This window comes from Eurytemora carolleeae, unplaced genomic scaffold (genome assembly GCF_000591075.1).
Source record: "Eurytemora carolleeae unplaced genomic scaffold, Eaff_2.0 scaffold25, whole genome shotgun sequence".
Taxonomy (NCBI): domain Eukaryota; kingdom Metazoa; phylum Arthropoda; class Copepoda; order Calanoida; family Temoridae; genus Eurytemora; species Eurytemora carolleeae.
In genome coordinates this window covers 241623-264074 of record NW_019396037.1, presented here as the reverse complement: position 1 = coordinate 264074, position 22452 = coordinate 241623, and the positions used below count along the sequence as shown (strand labels likewise).

The 22452-nt window shown below is 32.2% G+C and overlaps 2 protein-coding genes across 17 annotated transcripts in view; one reads left to right on the top strand and one right to left on the bottom strand.

The window, feature by feature from the left end:
* Positions 1-307: 307 nt before the first annotated feature.
* Positions 308-9692, top strand: LOC111699400 (dual specificity protein phosphatase 3). Its single transcript, XM_023470077.1, has 6 exons — positions 308-440; positions 2622-2683; positions 6964-7063; positions 7522-7645; positions 8122-8228; positions 9002-9692. Exons 1-6 carry the CDS (start codon positions 351-353, stop codon positions 9101-9103), a joined length of 585 nt encoding a protein of 194 aa, XP_023325845.1. The 5' UTR covers positions 308-350; the 3' UTR covers positions 9104-9692.
* Positions 9693-15623: 5931 nt separating this feature from the next.
* Positions 15624-22452, bottom strand: part of LOC111699122 (uncharacterized) — an 11780-nt gene continuing 4951 nt past the window's right edge. Inside the window, exons 5-14 of one of the 16 annotated variants that reach the window (XM_023469779.1) lie at positions 21165-21608; positions 20867-20931; positions 20593-20774; positions 19309-19463; positions 18756-18854; positions 18239-18439; positions 17291-17352; positions 16900-16947; positions 16600-16665; positions 15624-16448 (exon numbers count right to left, since the gene is read on the bottom strand). In XM_023469779.1, coding sequence (XP_023325547.1) covers positions 18275-18439; positions 18756-18854; positions 19309-19463; positions 20593-20774; positions 20867-20931; positions 21165-21608 — 1110 coding nt within the window. In that variant the 3' untranslated portion in view covers positions 15624-16448; positions 16600-16665; positions 16900-16947; positions 17291-17352; positions 18239-18274. Of the gene's footprint in view, positions 16449-16567; positions 16666-16899; positions 17353-18238; positions 18440-18755; positions 18855-19308; positions 19464-20592; positions 20775-20866; positions 20932-21164; positions 21609-22452 lie in introns of all 16 variants that reach the window. The other 15 variants (XM_023469763.1, XM_023469771.1, XM_023469755.1 and 12 more) reach the window with 15 other exon arrangements.

The window sequence follows — 22452 nt, the reverse complement described above, 5'->3', positions numbered from 1 at the left end:
TTACCTAAGGAATTGAGTTTTGTTTACAAATTCACGTATTTCTTACACTTATAATTTTTCTTAATAAATTTTGTTTCAATATTGATTGTACTTTTGGCTAAAAATCAAAAGAACAATATATTCATCACAAAGTTTTATCGTTAAATTTTCAAATTTTCAAAGATTTATCCCTATTTTTGCTTAAATTCGAAAAAAATAACCAACAAATATTTTTTTAAAACGCAATTAATTTAATAAAATTTTTAGAAAGTTGACTTTCTCTCAATACTTCAAATAAAATATTTGAAATTGATATTTTCGTAGAGTAGAGAAGTGTTTTGAACGTGTAAATATGTTGAATTTTGTTCACAATGTGTAAATACGAACCTGACGAGTTCACGTTGACCGACGCGTTGCTGCTGGCTGCTGTATCTGAAGATTCGAATCTAGTTCTAAATAAGGAATACATACTTTATTTGAATAACTTTTTATGATTTCTTTTATGTTTTTAAAAGCCCAGTATTTTTGGTTTAGCTTAGGCTGGCATACCTGGACATGGGCTAGTATGCTTCGACAGCTAGCAGGCCTTGCCATAGGCTAGCATACCTTTGCATAGTCTAGAATGCCTTGGTATATATGCTTTGACAGAAGCTGGCCAACCTTGGCCTGGGCCTTTTGTATTGAATATTATATGTCAATATTTTATATTTTTTCTGTAACTTTTTCAAGTATTCTTTCTTATTTCTGTGTAATTTAGCTTTTATTTTACTTGACGACAGAATTTTATTAGTGTTAATATATAACATGGCTTGTTGAAACAAATATGATAAGATTATGGATTATCATTTACAAATTCTCTTTCAGCATTCTATACTCTAACCTTGCTCCGATTAATAATCCAAATATAATTAAGATTATGAATTAATTAACCAAAGAGAATAAGGATTTTAGATTGTTGAACTAGAGAATCAAGATTATGGATTGTTGAACTAAAGAGGATTAAGATTATGGATTTTTGAACTAAAGATGACTCAGCTTTTGGATAGTTCAACCAAAGAGGATTAAGATTATGGATTGTTGAACTAAAGAGAATTAAGATTATGGAGGTTTGTTCCAAAGAGGATTAAGCACATTGAATTAAGTTTATGACTTGTTAAACCAAACAGGATTAATATTTAGGGTTGTTGTACTAAAGAGGATTAAGATTATGGACTGTTGAAACAAAGAGGATTAAGATTATGGATTGTTGTACTAAAGAGAATCAGGATTATGGATTTTTGAACCAAAGAGGATTAAGATTATGAATTGTTAATCCAAAAAGGATTAAGCATATGTATTGTTGAACCAAAGAGGATAAAGATTATGGATTCATTAACCAAATAGAATTAAGATTATGAACTGTTAAACCAAACAGTATTAAGATTTAGGGTTGTTGTACTAAAGAGGATTAAGATTATGGATTATTGTACTAAAGAGGATTAAGATTATGGATTGTTGTACAAAAGAGAAACAAGATTATGGATTTTTGAACTAAAGAGGATTAAGATTATGAATTGTTGATCCAGAGAGGATTAACCCTATTCCTGCTGGGGGGGAGGGGGGTCAATTTGACCCCCCCCCCAAAGTATTGGTCTGAGGCTGTTGAAATTCCTACATACCCAAAGCCCTCTCTTTAGGTCTAAAACCGGGCTTTAATACTAACTGCCTGAGTTCTCAGGCACACTGCCTGAATGACTGCTTTTTCCTGTAGCAAACTAAATCTTTGTTTGACCCACTTCCACTTGTCAGATTTTGATCAAATTTAGCTTTTTGGAAAGCCTTTGACATAAGGAAACGAATTGCACAAGTTTTGCGAAAAAAAATTGCACATTTTTTGCAAACAACCTGTCAAAGGAAATTTTCACATTTTTAGTTTTTCTTGATTAAAAATCAGGTTATTTAAAATTTTGCAAAAATTTTTGCATATTTGAAATGGCATGGTCAAGGCTTTTCAAAAATGTATAATTTTTCATTTTTTGGACAAATTTTTTTTTGAAAACATTTTTACTATATAACTGGATTTTGCGATAAAAAATTCAATTTTTGCAAATTTGCAATTTTTTTTGCAGATTCTAAAAGTAGCAGCACAAGAGCTTTCCAATGATGTATCATTTGTCATATTTTGACATCAAACATGGGATTTAGAGGGGGGGGGGGTCAAATTGACCCCCCCCAGCATATCCTGGTTTTCAAGTACCACAGCAGAGATAGGGTTAAGATGATGTATTGTTGAACCAAAGAGGATTAAGACTGTGGGTTGTTGATCTCTAAAGAGGATTAAGATTATGAACTGTTGAACTAAAAATGATGAAGAATAATTAATAATTAATAATTAAGAATTAATATAGAATTAATATTATGGATTACTAAACCATAGAGGATTACGATAATGGATTGATGAACAAAAGAGGATTAAGATTATGGATTGTTCAACCAAACAGTATTAAGATTATGGATTAATCAAAATACAAAAAAATATTAAGAAAAACATTTTTAGCATTGTACTAAATCTTAAAGATTATGGATTGTTGAGCTTAAAGAGGATTACTATTATGACTTATCGACTAAAACAATGATGAATGATTAAAGTATTGTTGGTACAGATGCCAGGAAACTGTAGAAATATATCTGATGAGGTATTCCCTGGTATACATGTTGGCGACAAGTAAGCTTTTCTCATATTTTTCAAATACAGGGTTATCCATAGAGAATAAGACTTCAGAGACCACTGTACGGAATTTATTCTGTCTTTTTCATAATCCCTGATTCCCTGCAATTAAAAACTTCTTTCTTTCCGTCAAATCATTTATAAGCCTTAAAAAGACTATTTAAGGCAGGAAACTTAATTTAACCTAGAAAGCGTTTTTAAAGTATCTTCCTTTGTGGACAGCTCTGTACGTAGGGATGTTAACGTTTTCATTCTTTTGAAAAACGATCGTTTCGTTATGAAAACGACGACGAAAAATCGAAAACGAAACGATCGTTTTTTAAAAGTTCGTTTTTTTAATGGTCGTTTTTATAAAATTCGTCGTTTCGTTAACGATCGTTAACGACGACCCTTCGTTTCCGATCGTTTTCAAAAACGATTAACAACTCTATCTGTACGTGCAGTTTAGTTAACCTTATCCTGTAAAACTGTCCGGCGGATAATTGTTGTACCTTTAATACCTTTAAATATTGCAGAAACTAAATCCCTGGGGCTGAAAACTCATCTTAGTTTACAGATCAACATTTCATTTTACTTTTCACACATCTCTCTTTACACCATTTAATATCCTAGAGCACATTTTACTTTAATTTATTAGAAATTTAGAGGTTTTAAAACCTTGCCTATCTACAATTTTTACTTTTCGGAATTTTAACTAGACGTTGAAAGATGATACATGAAAAGTTAACAAGATATATTTTTAATCTTTCAAAAAGAAATCGTCTTGAAAAAACTCAATTTTAAATTCAAGTTTAAAGCAGTTTAAACCGGAAATATATGATCAAAAACTGGTCTATCAATTACTTATCAATAATATCCCAATAGTAATTTCTAAAATCTGTAATGTTTGAAAGTTTAATAGCATGAGGAGGTTGTCTAACACCTTTAATCATAAAGTAATTGAGTCGTTACCAAAAACTCTAACTTTCTAATCCCTTGGCAATCTGATGGTGTAAACCTTTGATAATTCAAACTTGATCTATCAGAATTCATAGTTTGAAATTTTTAAGATCTGCCATATTTGGTTCCAAAGATATAGGGATTGAAAACCAGAGTTTGTTGCAAAGACTCAATTGTTTTGTTTTTATTACATAAAATTTAACTTAACACAAAAAATACAAATAAAATCAAGCTGACTTTAATTTTTTGCTAAAATATTTAAGTCCCATATATTACAAAGAAATTAAGTCCTTAAACTCAAATGTTTAACCCCTATATCTTTGCATTCTGATGGTATAAACCTTTGATTTTTCAAAAATAGATTGATTAATCCATCAAACTTCATAGTTTGAAACATCTTAGGTCATTGGGTTGAAAAAATAAAGATTAGATTAGAAAAGCAGAGTTTGTGGCATCATTGTGAACTATAACTGAGCCCTTCAAAGCAGAAAACAAAGAAATATAATATCAACTAAAAACGTGATTTTTTTAGTTCTAACATTTATGATATGTGTGTCACCTTGAAAAGACAAAAATTCATTATTTATTGTTATGTTTATTTTTGTAAAAGAATAATATTTCAAAGTAAAATATTTTCTTGTATTTTTTGCTTGTAACAAACATTCTAAAGATCAGAAAGTACAGCTAGGACGACACAAGAATGTTGCGAATTAAAGTTCTTGTTTCACAACTGCTGTATTTGCGGTATGTTCGAATGAAGGCCACCATGTTAAATCAATCCGAATAAGAGCACTTAAAATATTTTGCTAACGTTGACATTGACAAAGTTTTTGCAAAAATATCGGCGGAGTATGAGATAGTTTTTAAATGGCATTTATTAGAGTGAGAGATTGGAAAACATCATAATTTGTCAACACTGCAGCATTTAATAAAATTTACAGGATAAAAATAAAAAAAAAAAACTTTCAGGAATTTGTTTGATTTCATTCAGTGTAGTATTTAAATAAAAACAACATAATTAATAAATGAAATAAATAATACGACTAAAATCATCAGCTGAAAATATTTATCATGCATGTTATTGTTAAAGGATTGTATTAATTGTATGCGTAATTATAAGTGACCCCCCATGAAAATATGCCAATGCCTGATTTACATACGATACCCTAGAAACCAATTAATATGATCAAAACAGTGGAAGAACCGCAAATGTAACTATTCATACTTGATCAGACAAAGCTTTTAAGGGTAGCGTTGTTAATCGGGCATATTGTCATCTTTGCATGGGAGAGTTACTTGTACTTACGATTTAACAAGAGTAAAAACTGTAATCTGATGTATTTAGAAGATTATTTATCAGAGTTCACAAAAATTTTTATAATTCCATAAAAACAAGTTGATAGTAGATACAAATTTGAATTACTAAAGATTTCGTAAACTTTAAAGGGCCCTTCATATTTAGACAGCAAATATTGAATATTTAAAAAAATGATTAAACTCTATGCCTAAATCTAAAGGTTAGTGTTAGGTCAAGACTTTTAATAATACCTAGAACAGTACTTCAAACGTTCAGAGGGTTTAAAGGGAGTGTTCGCGAGAAATGAAATGGGGTATAGGCTTAGGGCGAAACATAATCGCTATTGATTGCTACTAATCTTACTTCAGTTGCGTCTATAAGGAGGAAATTGTTAAAAACGTCTTATACTGAGGAACGTAGCGTCCATGCAAATTCAGAAAGTTGCAATATTTGACTCGTATCGTAAGATAATCACTTTAAAAAACAATAAAAAAATAGAAGTAAGATTATTAGCGATTATTTTTCGCCGTAAGCCAATACCCCCTTTCATTTTTCGCGATCACTCCCTTTAAATAAGAAAATTTTCGTTGAATTCCAACTGAATTGAATGTCAGCATTTTTGATTGTTTTAATTGATTTTCGGACTTTTTATTTTTATTCGTTGAATTTGATAGTTTTAGAACCATGCTTTTACCATAGAAATATAGAAATATAGAGAGGGATTTATTGGAAAAATTAATCCCTCTATATGTATTGCTATATAAACGATATAGTTTAAAAAGTGTTGTGCATTTCTTTCTCCTTCCGGCCTGCACCACACAATTTGTTTAATGAAACTTCCTGTCCGCATGTCAGCGTATTTTTTACATTTTCTAAAATTTCTGCAAATTTTCTCGTTTTAATGAGTAAAAATACAGCGTTGAAAAAGAAAATTTAAGATATTTGCTAATCGTCTATTTCCTGTAAATCTAAAATAAAAAACTATTTTGTAAAAATCGGTCAAGGTCCACACCCCACACCTAGATACATCTTGAGATACATTTTTCTTCACAGTTTTGAAACACTTTTCTTTAGGCAGGGGAATTTGCCCGAGCATTTCAAGGCTGAAAAAATTATTTACATAAGTTAAATATATTTGTAATATATCTGTTTATAACACTTGAATTAATGAGTTAATGGACTCTGGGGTGTGGGAAAGGTTGGGGATAAGCATGCATTTTTAAACTTCAAATGAATTTTTTTTTAATTCTTTTGTTTTGCTTTTTCGGTACTTTTAAATCTGTGATAAATTGAAGTACCATCCAAGGACCAAAACATTTGTATTATTGTAAACAACAGGCCTGCTTTGCTGATAATAGACTGTTAGTCTGGTTGATTCATTTGCCAATTGATTAATCGATTGGCGGACTTGTTGATTTGTTGATAAGGCTCCTTAACTCGGACACAGTAGTCGCAAATAATCAAAGACATGATAATGTATTAATGGAGTTTGATATTTAAAAGTATAACTTACTAGTTTTCCGTGTCGGAGTAAAAAGGAGTGATTAAGGATTTCAGGTTTTGATGGAATAGTTTAAAACATTTGGAATCTTGTTTTTTGTTTAAAGTGGAATTAACTATTGATTGCAAAGTTATTTGTGGATTTGATCTTTCACTTAGTAAACGTTTCACTGATTCGATTTTTTCCTTTGTCTGGAAAGATAGGTAGAGTCGGAGAAATATTTGGTTTGGATTTGGGCTAGTAAAGACGACTTGACTGGCCGGTTAGGAGACAGGTTTATGGTCAACAATTATATTTTTGTATTTTAATACACTGAAACAATTCGGACACAAAGATTTCTGAGAGATTATCAAGAATCCACTTTGACTTTATCGTTCCCTCAGTTATGCAAAATATTTCAAGAAAAAGCAAAACAGAAAACTTGAACACAAAATTTGGTTACTTATCTATTTTGTAGAGATTATATATGAATATATTTTCATAGAATATATTGTTATAGAAGTACAGCACAAAAAAGAACACTTTATAATCTTATTTTAGGGGAGCCGCTAAGAACACGTTTTACCTGAAAAAGGTTGGTGTGACCCATGTATTAAATACAGCTGAAGGTCAAAAACAAGCCACTGTAGATACAAACGCGGTAAGCTAAATTCGGATTTTAAGCTATAAAAGGAAAATTATTTGGGAATTTGGAGAATTAATCATCATCTTAAGTAAATAATTACTATCTATTCCCTTACGCTGACTATTTCCATTTCGTTCATCAATTACAAAAAAAGCCCCCCCCCCTGGACCAGTGAAATCTATTGGAAAGAAAAAAGATTAAGCCCTCCCCTACACAAGCCCCTGGATATCGCTGAGAATTTAGTTTTTTGTGATTATATATTTTAAAAATGTGACCTGAACTTTTACGAATTATCTTGTAGGATAAAATTAAAAAATCCTAATCTTCATTTCTTGATTTAAAGAAAGAACGAAGATTACAATTCATAGTTCTTAAGTATCTAAATTCACTTTCACTAATTACTATTTCAAAGCCTTCATTCAAGATAATGAAATAATATTGTTAAAAATTTATTCATTTATTTCTATTATCAGGCCTACTATAAACCTGTTGGAATTAAGTATAAGGGCCTGAAGCTGCTGGATGTGGCCCAGACAAATATTGCCATGCATTTCGATGAGGTCGCGGAGTTCATTGACGAAGCGCTTTCAAGTGGAGGTAAGAAGGATGAGGTGGGGTAGGGGGAGGAGGTGGAGGAGGAGGAGGAGGAGGATGCTTGGGGGGGAAGAAGGAGGAGGACGAGGTGGAGGAGGAAGAGAAGGATGAGGTGGGGTATGGTGAGGAGGAGGAGAAGGATGAGGAGGAAAAGGGAGACAAAAGAGGGGGAAAAGTAGGAGGAAAAAAAGGGGGAAAGTAGATAGAGGAAGGAGGGGAGAGGAAGAAAAAGAATAATTTTATAATTTAGTTGCCAGATTTATATCTTGTAATAGTTTCAAAACTAACATTTAAAGTAACATTTTGAAGAGAAAAGTTTAATTCGATGCTATTCAATTAGGATTTCTAACGCAAGTGGGTTTTACTTGCGCGCAATTGATGGCCCTGTAATTTCCGCACAATACAAGAACTCCAAGAACAGTTGCTCGCATTTCCGCTCAGTTGCGTGCAATTTTTAAATAATGACAATTTTGAATCAGGTTGTGTTCTGGTAAACTGCCAGATGGGAATGTCTCGAAGTTCAACCTGTGTCTTGGCATACCTCATGCTTAGGCAGAACATGACCGCTGTAGAGGCTCTAACAGAGGTCAATATACTGTTTAATCTATCAGGATGAGGATATATATTTGTCATCCTCGAGGACTAAAAGAGCGAGGGGGGTGCGTATTGGGAAATAAAACATGCAAGAGCTGACGTGAAAATCGCTCTGGATTTTAGCCGAGTATTTGCATCTGCAGCTAAGAACAAGTACCTTCACGGGTTAAATTATTTTTGTCTATGCGATTCATAAAAGAATTTTCGAGCAAAGACCTGGCGACGCTTTAAAGTCAGTCCAGACTGTTCGTAGATATTGATGAAAAAAAGATTTAAAAATGTTATTATATTGTTATACAGGGTGTTCAACAAAGCATGACAGTTGCAAGACAATTTGAAAGTCGTCTTTGATCTTTGAATTTTGTTGAGACATTTAGTCGTCAAACTTCTTTCCCATGTATGGTTCTTGAAACAATAACCAGAAAATTCTTCTAGTCCTGGGATTTACAAAATGTGGTATGTCTTTTTGTCTGACAATATTACCAAAATTGTCGAAATATGAACAAAAGTTTTCAAATCTCCGGAAATTCTGACAGACCACAGACACAGGCAGACCATATTTTGAAAATGCCAAAACTAAAGGTGACTATAAGCTCTAGAATTTTACCTCCAAAATTTGGTTTACGAATAAATGTCGCAAATTATTTCAAAGTCGTCTTGCCACTGTCATTTTTCTTGGGACACCATGTACTATATATGTAACACTGAATATATCATTATATTATGATTATGTATTCCTGCTAACAACCCTGCTATGTTGTCTAGGTCCGAAAGCACCGTGATGTTCGACCTAATGATGGATTTCTCCGGCAGCTGGCAGAACTAGATAATAAACTTAGGAGAGAGAGAGGGCTTCTACAGAAATAGGTTCGAAACAGGAACCTAGAAACTGGAAACCTAGAGCAGAAACCAGAAAGAAGAACCTAAAAATTAATGGAACCAGGAACCTGGAACAGGTGTTTGGAACTTGATCCTGGAACCAGGACTTGGAATCAATAACCTGGGTCAGGAACTTGGAACATGATCTTGGAAACAGGAACCTAGAGCACGGAATCAGGAATCAGAAAAAGGAATCTGAAACAGGAATCAGTAACAGGAATCTGAGACAGGAATCTGAATAAAAAGTCCAAAAGAAAATCTGATACATGAATTTAAAACAGGAATCTGAAACTGGAATCTGAAACAGGAGTCTGAATCAGGAATCTGAAACAGGGATCTGAAGGAAAAATCTAAAACAAGAATCTGAAACAGGAATCTGAAACAGGAATCTGAAACAGGAATCTGAAACAGGAATCTGAAACAGGAATCTAAAACAGGAATCTAAACCTGAATTTGAAACAGGAATCTGAAACAGGAATTTGAAACAGGCATCTGAACCAAGAATCTGAATCAAGAATCTAAAACAGGAATAAGAAATAAAACAGAAACAGGCGAAACAGGCACTTCAAAAAGAAAAGGGAATCTAAAAGATACAGAATAAGAACAATTAACTTATAAAGAAGTAACAAAGCTATAGAAAAAGATATATTTTCAAGAACAAAAGAATTAAAAAACTAAAATATTTACCTAAAACAGAAAGGTTTATGAGCAGAATATATTAACAAGAGAAAGGACATTAATAAGAAAAGATGAAAGTTAACAATAACAGTAACATTATACAGCAAAAGAACATTTACAGGAAAAAAAAAACAATATAGGACCATGAACAAGTTCAAAAAGAGAACTGAACCAAAGCTATCAGATACATGAACAATCTTACTGTTACACTGCAACTATAATTTCAGGTTCGATATTATTTTTAAAATATTTAATTTGGACTTCTCAAACAATCTTGATATTTTCTTTTAATACTTAAAAATGTTATAGTTCTAATCTATTTTAATTGTTTCAAAATGTAAAACCACCCCAATTGGTAAATAAAAGGTATAAAAGGTGCACACCATCAGGTTGCATTGTAAAGATATAGAGATTAGAAAATTAGAGTTTGAGACGAGTTCTCAGTTTGTTTCTTTCTATAAACTAAAATTTAAATGGCTTTATAAAATGCTTATTCTTTAATTTAATAACAATGTAAAATTTTGTAGTTTTATTAAAAAATATTTTATAATAAACTTTAAAAATTATGAAATGTTTTAATAGTGTTTTTTGTAATTTAATAAAGATCAGATTAAGCTTATGTTGTAAGATATCGATAATACTTTGAACTAGACAGAAGGAGAACATAAATTTCTTGCAACATTAATGGTGCAACTTTGCGACCTCGTAGCTCCTCTTATTTGATTTGTACACACAAATATGAGAGAAGAAGATTTATTATTCAAAAGCTCAAAATGATTTATGATTGAACATATGTAAGATTTTATTCTCACATTTTACTTATGTTTGACGTGTGCTATTCGTGCTATTGGTATTCGTAAATTAATATTATTGAAATTCAATATTTATAAATATACCAGATATTGATATTCGTTAATTGAAATTATTGAAAAAAAATAAACATTTAAATTTAATATTTATAAATATACAAAAAAATTGATATTCGTAAATAATAACAGGAATTAATATTTGTACAGAGAGAACCAGAAAACTGTGGAAAGGGGCGTATACAGGGGGGCGGCAGGACCCTCGCAACCCCCTGACAGATTCAGGGGGCGTAGCCCTCCCCTGATATTTCAGAATAGCTTCTCAATAGCATTTAAGGGAAAGAAAACCTAATGCTGTACAGGAAAGTCAACAAAAATTTCGCTTCGCCGCGTCTTTTCGTTCCTAAATCTGGATTTTTTCGTTCCGAAATAAATCTAGCAACCCCCCCCCCTTACTTAAATCCTGTAACCGCCCCTAACTGTGGATTAGAAAGACGACATCAAAGCAATACTTCTGTGTATTTGATATTATCAAGTAAATAGTTTTACTACAGGGTGTCCCAAAAAACATGGGAATTCAGTGACGAATTCGATATCGTCTTCATGAATAATTCTTTGATTTAGTATAGTGATACCTACTGAGAAAGCTGTAATCTGTAAGAGTTTCGTCTGCTATGTTTACATTTTGTTTGTTTATGTTTTGACTGCAACCGGTTGTACTTAGTAAAACAAGAAATTACATGTATACAAACAGAGTAAACTTGTCCATATTCACTGTTCATCTTGCGGAGAAATTATAGACACATCTTTTCAGTCTTTTACCCTTTTCATTAAATAAACTCTAGCAGACATAATAATATTATGGCTTTTGAAATTAGGTATTACAATGCTAATTCATAACAAAGACGATATCGAATTCGTCACTGAATTCCCCATGTTTTTTGGGACACCCTGTATAATGACTTATCAAATTACTTATTGAGTGAAATGGGTCTGTTGACACTGCATAATTACGGTGTCTCGTGCTTTTTTTTTGACTAATTAAAATCACAACTTGAGTCTAAAAGTCGTCTTCATATTCCAAAGTTTTCTGGTAAATAATTGATATTAATTATAATAATAATTATTTTATATAAACCTTTCAGGAAGACATAGATATTCAAAATATTTTGAAGAGAAAAGAAAAACAATTTATTGGAATTTATCCTTGTTTAGAAAGATCTAATGGACCGGCATAAAGAAAGAAAAACAAAAAATAAGTTTGACATTGAGCCACTGAGCGTGAATTGAAATAGAAATTTTTAATATAAAATTTATCTATACTAAGCTGTAAATAATTTAGCTTTAACTATTGCTCAGAAAGTTAGCTATTCAAAATCAATTTTAAATTTTGGCGAATTTTCTTTATAAATTTGCACATTTTTTTCTTTAATTTTGATATTATATAAACCTTCCCTGGGGTCCTGTGAGGTCCCACACAAAATCTGGGCCCGGTCAGTACAGTCGTTTAGACGTTAATCGGTTACAATCAAACAAACAGACAGACAGACGGACAAGCAAAGTATATATAAAATATACTGTAGGAAAATAAACACAGTCAAGGGACTGAAACAGGCCCCCGTAACCCTGATTTTCTCAAGGGGGGGGGGTGAAAGGGGTGTTGAAATATGGGCCCAGGATACCGAGTGAGGCAAGGGCTAGTATAATTTTTTTTTTTGTAATTTGGGTCGTGAACTAGTAATATTAGCTTGAAATTTATGTTACTAGATTATTTAACACTATTCCTGCTAGTTTTTTTTACATAACTCAAAAAGTATTGGTCTGAGGCTGTTGAAATTGTCTAACTTTTTCTACATACCCAAAGCCCTCCCTTTAGGCCTAAAACCGGGCTTTAATACTAACTGCCTGAGTCCTCAGGCACACTGCCTGAATGACTGCTTTTTCCTGTAACAAACTAAATCTTTGTTTTGACCCACTTCCACTTTCAGATTTTGATAAAATTTAGCTTTTTGGAAAGCCTTTGACATAAGGAAACGAATTGCACAAGTTTTGCGAAAAAAAATTGCAAATTTTTTGCAAACAACCTGTCAAAGGAAATTTGCACATTTATAGTTTTTCTTGATTAAAAATCAGGTTATTTAAAATTTTGCAAAAATTTTTGCATATTTGAAATGGCATGGTCAACGGCTTTTCAAAAATGTATAATTTTTCATTTTTTGACAAATTTTTTTTTGCAAACATTTTTACTATATAACTTGATTTTGCGATAAAAAATTCAATTTTTACAAATTTGCAAATTTGTTTGCAGATTCTAAAAGTAGAGCACAAGAGCTTTCCAATGATGTATCATTTGTCATATTTAGACATCAAACATGGGATTTAGAGGGGGGTCAAATTGACCCCCCCCCCCCAGCATATCCTGGTTTTCAAGTACCCCAGCAGAGATAGGGTTAATAATTTGTCAACTCTAGTATTATAGCATAAACTTGATGTTACAGTTAGAATTCGATTTTCCTGAATTTGATGTTTTGCATAGATAATTGTCGTACTTTGGTTTCTAGCTCGATATTTGGATGACAGAAAATACTGATAATTTTGATATTACCGTAAATGTTCATTGTACAGTGTACGTACATATCTTAAATATGTCTGGACTAAAAATTGAAATTGAGGCAATAGAATTCTGCAAACTTAAACAATTGATTTTTTTTACATACTGGAACATATGTTATATTTTGCATTGTACAGGGTGTTTTTTAATTCTGTAATTTTATGCCTCTGGTACAGTACAGCATAGGTTAAATCATTATGTATTGCATTTATTAAACAATTCGGGTTGTTTTTGGTCCGCCCCTCCAGAAAACATAATTTTTGGTGAAATTAAAAAAATTTTATTTCCCAGATTTTCTTTACGGATTATATAAAAGTCCATTAATAAGCTTCTCAGGACTTTTTTGCAATCTTAAATTTTTTTTAAAAAATAAGTTTTTTGAAATTTTAGAATTAAAGAAAACACCATGTAAATCGACTTATGCGAAAGAACAAAAGACTGCAATTCGATCAGAAAATCTTACAATTTTTTTCCAAAAAGGTGCAGTTTGGTTTTTCATTTGTAACCAATTGCTTCGGACGCATCATACATAATGATAACAATTAATGAAAATTTTGAATTGTTTAAGATTAGATTAAATTGAAATCTGAACGAAATGTCTCCGGTAATGTTGAACTCACAACAATAGCAAACCACATTTTGGAAATGCCAGGTTATTGTTTCAAGAATAACAACTAATTGTGACATCAATAAATTCCAAGATCAAAGACGACACTCAGGTCGTCCTGCTACAGTCATGTTTCGTGGGACACCCTGTATGTAAAAAGAAATAAAGGTTGGTAGTTTTGGCCTTGGAATTGTTATCCTAGCAAAAGCTTTAACGTTTTATTTGGGGAGTTGCCATTCTATGTTGCGCGCAATGCTCCGTGAAATTCCAAAACAGAGAGAGGGGGATTGAATTTTGTGGATCCAGAAAAATAAATAAAAATTAGTATTATTTTAGGGTTAGATTAGGCTAAGACACTTTCTGGACCGAGCGCTGCGGCTAGGACAGGCTAGGGGGCCGAGCGCTGCGGCCACATGTCTTCATTTAAGACTCCCTCAGCTGCCAGTCTCTACGCAAGCATTCCACAGATATTATTTTTCTGGATCTACAAAATTCGATCCCCCTCTCTGTTTTGGAATTTCACGGAGCATTGCGCGCAACAGAGAATGGCAACTGCCTTTTATTTGCTTAAGATATCAAACTAATTTCAACGCTAATAAATAGAAAATATTATTAGCTTGAAGGTATCAACTTTTGGAAGTTATCAAATTAATTGGTCGAGTGTAAAAAAGATCATATATTAGATCTATAACAGAATACAAATTGTTAAATAATAATATTTTCTTATTCGTTACAACTAACAATCATTTGTTCGTCAGTCTTGCATTCAACCCATTCTATGCTAACTTTTTTCAATCAGTGCAGCTTTAAGCATAAAATAATGTAGAAACCGATATTTTACAAACATTTTTTAAACAATACCACAAAATCTTCTAGTCCTGGCATTTCCAAAATGTCGTTTACCTTTTTGTACGGTCGTCTTCCTACCGTCATGTTTTTAGAGACGTAGCAAAATAATACTAATTTATAACAATGTTATTTTAGTTCGCAGTTCTTTTTTTCGAAAAGGTTCAAGCCTTTTTAGATTTTATTTTGTCCCGAGCTTTAGCGAGTGACAAAATATAATCTAAATAGGCGAGAACCTTCGAGATATAGAGATAACTTAAATCCCAAAACGTTTATGTAATTGTCTTAATTCAATGGCTGTTCCTAGATCAAATAACCTTTGAAACAAAGCAGAAGTCAAAATTTAATTTCAATTTTATTTTCATTTCAATTGAAAAAAAAATATTTTGGAAATATCCTAAATTTTTGGGCGAAAATAGCACACGTGCTGATATGCAGCTAATTTAACTTTTTAGTACGATGATTACTTTATAGCACGGTCATTATGAAATTCACGATGAAGTGAGTAAGAATGATAAAGTACACAATAGTTTCATAAAAAAAATATTTTAGAAATATCCTTAATATTTTGAAGAATATCCGGGAACCAATCAAAACTTTATAGCACACGTGCTATAATGACGGCTAATTTAACATTATAGCACGATGATAACAGTATATCCACGATGAAGTGAATAAGAATGATAAAGTACGCAATAGCTTCTTAAAATCTTAGTACATTACAAATATTTTTGCTTTCCTTCAAATCAACGCGAACCTCGAGACCAAAACATGTTTTATAATTTCATCTATATTTGGACATTTTAAACAAAATACATATTAAATAAAATACAGTAGCTACACCTCACGACAAATTGATTCTAACATTGGACAGATTTTAACATTCGGAAAAGCTAACAACTCCTAATTACATTAACAGCTGTTGCACGTACGTTGATAAATAACAAGAGGCGATAGCACTGTACTGTACATTATGTATTGTATTGGGTACACAGATATACGATTACAATAAAATCTATATTTTTATCACACTTTTTCTTTCATCGCAAACGAGGTATACATGTTTAGTACAGAACATTTATGGTTATGATGACATAACCTTTCTATAAGATGATTTCAGGGAAACAAAAGAGTGAACTGAAATTTATCAAAATTTGTATTTCTTTCATGATAAAAAGAGCTGGGTCAAAATATCTGATAATTGAACCCAATGGGGCAAAAAAAATACATAAAGGCTCTAGTGCACTTTTAAGGAATATAAACTTCTAAGAATGATATTTCTGCAAGTAAATATTAAACTCCGACAACTGAGTGAAGATTCCATGGACCCCCCCCCCCTTACCATCTATTTGAACCGTTTCTTGACTTTTCACGGTGGAAGGTGATCATATCAATATAATGAAGACGACGTTCAATTTAAATTTAGATTTATATCAAGCTTTTAAACAGCATTTCTACAAAAAAAACATGGAAACAAAGAGAAGCTGTCAATTAAAAAAGCTTCTCTTTAATAAGTTATGCTTGTAATTCAAACAAATCTTGTTAACTATTACACTTACATAAAATATTTGTCTTAATTATATTGATATAATCACCTACCACCGTAGTATAATCACGCGAGGTTGCCAAGCAAAATATAGGAGGGGGGAGGGTCCAGAATAACTATGTAAGGACGGGGCCAAACTCTGTTTGCACATCAAATGAGATAACATTTGACCCCTTTTAACACTCATAGTCATATACAGAAGTAATTCTAACTCAATCTTTGCTTTGATAGTAGTGAAACTAGGATACGAAAATGGTCAAAAATCGTTGAATTTTTTTTTTACTAAGTTACAGTCAACATTTTAGAGAAAATTCCTTTTCCATTAATCAATACAAGTGAAGGTTCAAATTAAATGGACCTTGCCACAAATTGTTCTGACAATTTTCAAACCTAGGGTAAATTGAGGATCATTTTATAACAACGTTGTATATTAAGGTTGATACTCTGAATGCGCTCCTATGTAGGTTAAGACGACTTTTATAATAATGGAAACTCTAATATCTCATATGACGTCACTGCTTATTTTAAAATTTTGCGGCTCACTATTTATTAACAAACTCAAAAAATGAAAACTTATATTAGAATTGCATTTTCTTAGCTTCAAAAATGTGATGATTTTTAGTTAAGTATCAGTGACGTCATATGAGGTATTAGTGTCTTCTCTTCATTGCTAAAAAAAGTCGCCTTTACCTACATTAGAGCGCATCCAGAGCAACCTTGGTTTATCCACACATAAAACTAACAATTTTAAAAGCTAAGACTATTTTCAACATCATTGAAATAAAAAACTGTTTACATAACTAGTCGAATAAAGTAAAACCCAAATGACAAAGATCTGGTTCTTAAATTAATTAAAGCAAAGATTTTACAGAAGGAACAAGAGATGTTATATTTAAATTTATTACAGAACTTTTAGAGAATGATCAGTGATCACCGTAAAAATTTCTACATATTTACTTTAGTTAAGATTGCGAATTATCTCATCATTGGTCAATACGTTCGCTCCCCCTGTCTATAAAATCAATGAAGTACTGAATGAAAAGCAAACAGGCGTGTTTAAAACATTAACACAATAAAATACCGGCATCTTTGTCGAGATTAAGAAATAAGAAGTTCCATCTGCTCAGGAGCCAAGTTAAAACTCTAAAAATATCAAAGGTGTAAGCTTAATATATACTATCTGTAAGGTAAAAACTAAAAGATGAACCATAACATAAAAATGAGTGATTTTGCATTAATTTAATGTCTAATCAATACTGGAGTGTTTAAAATCCGTCCTTCACGTACTAAAAAACGTTCACAAAACGTTGCACAAGAAATTTTTTCTTCTCAAACACATGACAAAAACTCGTACTTTATCCAATATCCATGGTTTATTCAAAGCTAAAGTTTTCTTTGAACATTTACAAAAAGTTTAAAATAAAAAAAAATATTAAGTGACCGATTAAAATTGAAAAAATGCAATTTAACAATTTGAGCCTCAGATGCAATAATGTTTTAAAGAAACATTTTAATGTTAATCAATGAATCATTTACTGAGAGGATTCAATGATAAACCCGAGGGCTTGCGGATTTTTTTTGCCTTTGTAGATTTTCAAAGTATCTTTCATTGAAAATATTCCGGCGGGATTAAATGAAAATTGTTGCATACCTTAAAACCAGCTTTTTATAAAATTTCCAATGATTCTAGTTTCTAATTTGAGTAAATGATACGTTGTTTATACGTTAAAAGATTACTCTAAAAATTTTAATCACTTGATAAAATTCCAAAATAAGAAGAACATTGTTCAGAAAGATTATATTACATCCCATCTACTAAACATATGACCAACTAACTTTCAGACCTACGAAAGCTGTTTATTTTGTATTATGTAAGAGTTAGGTTCGGACAATCTCTAGACAGAGCGCCGCGGCTAGGACAGCCTACTGGACCAGGCGCAGCAGCCACATGTCCACGTGCGAGCAGGTCAGAAGCGAAGTAAAGCGGATGTGATTAGGTCAAAAGATGCACCATCGGAAATGTCTTTACCTTATAAAAGCTGCAACATATTTTGTACTCATCTTCCTACAAATTGACTCGTAAATTTTGGTTGATGGCGCGTAGCTCCTTAATTTCCGCCATTTCTCGAATGCACGTGATAACATCGAGAACGTTTGCCAGCTTCAAACGCGCAGCATGCCGTGGATGTTTCGAGTATATATACCGATAAAGCATTTTCAGATACATGGACTAAACAAAAAATCAAATTAAACAGAGAACCATTTAAAAGATAAAAACTATTAAATTTTAAGTTGAAAGTTTTTATGGTGAAATTTCAAGTGACCCTCCCTTTAAAGATGGTCATGACAGATTCACAACGATACACACCCTTTCAACCTTGTAAAGGTACCGTTGTAGATCGGATATGCATAAATAAAAATACTAAGTTTCTTCGCGGTACACACCTTTAAAACCTTGTAAAGGTATTGTTGCGAATCAGATATGGATAACAAGATAAAGGGTCACATAGTTGGTTTCAATTATAGTCCTTATAACGTGTGTTTACCTGAGTTCGGTAAACTTCCCTACTGTTGGTGAGAGAACAGAAATCAGGGGAGAAGAGTACAGTATATGTTAACAGAATAGATATGGTCTCATCATTCAGCTGAAATATATTTATTTAACCTTATTCTACAGATAGCTAACATTTTACGATCAAATTATTGAATTATTTACTTATTACTGTTAGAAACTAGTTTGGAAGTATACATTACCTCAAAAATTAAATCTCTCATGTATGTTCTATTTTTGATTTGTTATTTATGAGATGTTCAATCTTTGATTTCGCTATCTCGATGTTATATCTTTGATTTTGCTATCTATGAGATACATTTTCTTTGATTTTGATAACTATTCGATGTTTTATCTTTGATCTTATAATCTATGAGATGTCCTATCTTTGATTTTATAATCTAATTGATATCCTATTTTAGATTTTGTGATCTATGAGGTGTATTTTCTTTTATTTTGATATGACTAAAATGTCAAAAGAAAGTTGTCCAAAATAACGACCTTTCCATGTTCTCTCCTTGTAAAAATATAAAATAAATGCAACTTACAACTTTTCCAACTTTCTCCTGCAGATAATTATATCGATCCTCCTTGGGGGAGAGGCCGATCGCCTGGATGCTGTTAAAGGTCTTGTAGTCGATGTGCTTCATGGTGTCCTCCCTCAACAGTTTAGAGAACATGTTCTCTATCGTCTGTATGTCATCTGAACAACAGAGAATAAGAATTTGATTAGCTTAATAAAATTTTCTTTTTATCCGCCGGCAAAACAAATAATTAAATTTAATTAAATTCACAATTCAATTCACAATTCAATACACAATGCAATAGACAATTCAATTCACAATGCAATTCACACTTCAATTAACAATTCATGAAGCTAGGGAGGTGTCCAATAGCCCCTTGACCTATGGAGGGTATGCAATCAAAATCCCTTCTAGATCAAGGCTTTTCAGCCTGGCATAGTTAAAGCCTTGCGTCGTACAAAACGACGAAATTTGATCCATGCCACCTGTTTTAATTCAACTAAATATTAAACATAGCTACTTTTTAATTTGTTCTTTTCATCTGTCATTTTAAAAATTTCCTTTCTTATTTTTAGGAGGGTTAAGTAGAAATATACAATGATTTGATTCATCAAACTCATAGTAAAAGTTTTGCCCCCCCCCCCCTCTATACAATATTTGAAAGGACAAGATATGCACACTTCACAAGACGCGTAGATACGATAAAATCATGCATGAAATCAACATGATGAATCATCACAAAAAAAAATTAATAGATGAATCAAATGCTGGGCAACAGATAATTTTATCAAGTTACAACATAAATCTAATTTTAATTGCTGAAAAAAAATCAATTCATTAAATTAAATTAAATACTTATTATGGAATAAAAATATAAATGTAAAAGAATTTTTCTAACTGCAGACAATAAACAATGTTAAGTTACAATCTTACAGGATAGAAAAATATGTTACTAAACAAATGAACTTGACTTCGAAAAATACAAGATCCTTAAATTTTTATCCCTACCGTGTGCGACCACCACGGAATATTTAAGCGGAATTAACTTAAACGTTCGATTTTGATCAAAGTTCTTAAAAAAGGTTACTTACTCTCGATGCGCTCCAATGTACCGAAAATATTGTTTCCTAGTATGACGTCACTGATTTTAAAGGCGAGAGTGACGTCATATTAGATTTTTATGAATCTATCTTAGGAGACGACATTTTCCGTACATTCGAGCAAATCGAGAGTTACCTATTATACAACCTTAATTCCGATTAGCACAAGAAAATTATTGACCTTGGGAAAGATGTTGTGATTACATACCTTCCCCCATGGAGAGCATAACTTGCTGGGCTCCATTCTTCTGAGAGTCGAAGAAGATCGCTCCCCTGAGACTGACTAACAGGTTCGCGTTCTCTTTGAGTAGAGCACCCTGATCCTCATTGGAGAGCTGCTTGAAGGCTTCCTGATGGTTTGCAATCCTCGTAATTCTCTCGACTATCAACCTAAAATAGTAATATTACTAGGAAACATTTTTTAGATTTATAATAGTTCTAGTCTTGATAAATACAAAGGGTTATGATTTATTGTATGGTACCTGTAACCAGTAATGGCGGCTTGAGTTGATACAGGAATGCTGAACATCGAACAAAAAATCATTTCCTACAAATCATTTTCAGATTAAAAAAATTATTCATATTATTTCCAGATTAAAATAAAAAATATTAAAATTACAAAACTTCAGGGAATTCGACTATGGCTTCCACCCTAAAAGCGTCCGAGCCAATGATTCCAGACGAATCTAAAAAAACTTTAGCCCCGCGGAGGCAGCTTTCAAGTACTTGGTACATATCTTGCTAAGGTTAAGTAAGGCTAGATTGCACTCTTCGATTTACCTTAATAAGTTCTTCGCCAAAATTTACAGATCGGTAGCGTTCATTGTGACTTTCCACTACATTTTTTAAGATCTCAGCTTCGTCCGGAGTAAAGATGATCTCTGGTTGGGGATCATAAAATCCATTCATGTTGACGTATCCCTCCTCATCATCAGAGTTCATCTCATCCGGAGCAAGACCCTCGAGCACGGTTTCGACATAATCACCGGCAACGATTGGTTGACCCCCGGTCTGGGAGTTGTGACAGGCAAGAATAGATCCGTTGGATCCTGAGTAGAGAGAAGGATTCGAACCCGCTTGAGAGACGGAGATAAATGAAGGATGGACGATATCTACGAGATTACTGATCATCTCAAAGTCTGTGTCCTCAGAATCCAGATCGTGGAACCCATTAGACATCTCCATTTTAGGCTGATCGTCGCCCATCATCATAGAAAATCCTTCCTAGAATTTTCAATATGTTAAAATAAAATATAGAAATTAACTGAAACCGTCCTAGAGTTTTTTTTAAGAACAAAATAAACTCAAAACCATTAAAAAATATTTATCTTTTAACGGTAAAATGACCTCAAAAATGTCCTAGAATTTATTTTTAAAGTAAAATTAACTCGAACCCTGTCCTAATTGTTAAAACCCAAATTAATTTAAAATCTACAAAAAGAAAAATCTTTATACAAACGCATATATTTTCCACAAATATGCATGCTAAAATATGTTAAGATTATCGTGATTCTTAAAACAACTTGATATGACTTGCTTCTATTTCTCTTGGAAAATAACTCAACAGAAATAATACTCGGAAACTTAAAATTGAATTATTGAGAAGAAATTTAATTCGACTCGAGCAAACAAGTTTTAGCTTTCAGCGTATTCTCTATCTCCCCCCCCCCCGCGGTTTAAATTGAACATAAAGCAGGTAGAGGAAAAATATGATCTTAAGCAGTCGAAGACGTTATATGACACCAGGATACAATAGCTCAGTCGACATAAAATGTGTACTTAACCCATTTTGTAACAGAAATCTAAAAAAGTACGCGGCGACAAATAGAAAATCTAAATTCCATCATACTAAAATATTAAGGTTATAAAAAAATTAAACAAACAAAAGCATTTAAAATTGTTATAAAGTAAAAAATGAGGAAAATATAAATAATTATTACTAGGGTTTACAGACTGAGTAACAATTAAAAAAATTACACTCAGGCAGCATTAAAGACTTGGACCTTTTTTTAATAAGGATGATAATCAAATAAAAAAATCACCTCCCTGCAGATAATTATATCGATCC

What these genes read in the sequence shown, in the direction of transcription:
- LOC111699400 (XM_023470077.1), top strand. Translation starts at nt 351, where the DNA reads ATGTGTAAATACGAACCTGACGAGTTCACGTTGACCGACGCGTTGCTG. An exon ending in GGTATACATGTTGGCGACAA is followed by an intron (nt 2,684 to 6,963) that starts GTAAGCTTTTCT and finishes ATCTTATTTTAG; the next exon opens with GGGAGCCGCTAAGAACACGT. An exon ending in CGAAGCGCTTTCAAGTGGAG is followed by an intron (nt 7,646 to 8,121) that starts GTAAGAAGGATG and finishes ATTTTGAATCAG; the next exon opens with GTTGTGTTCTGGTAAACTGC.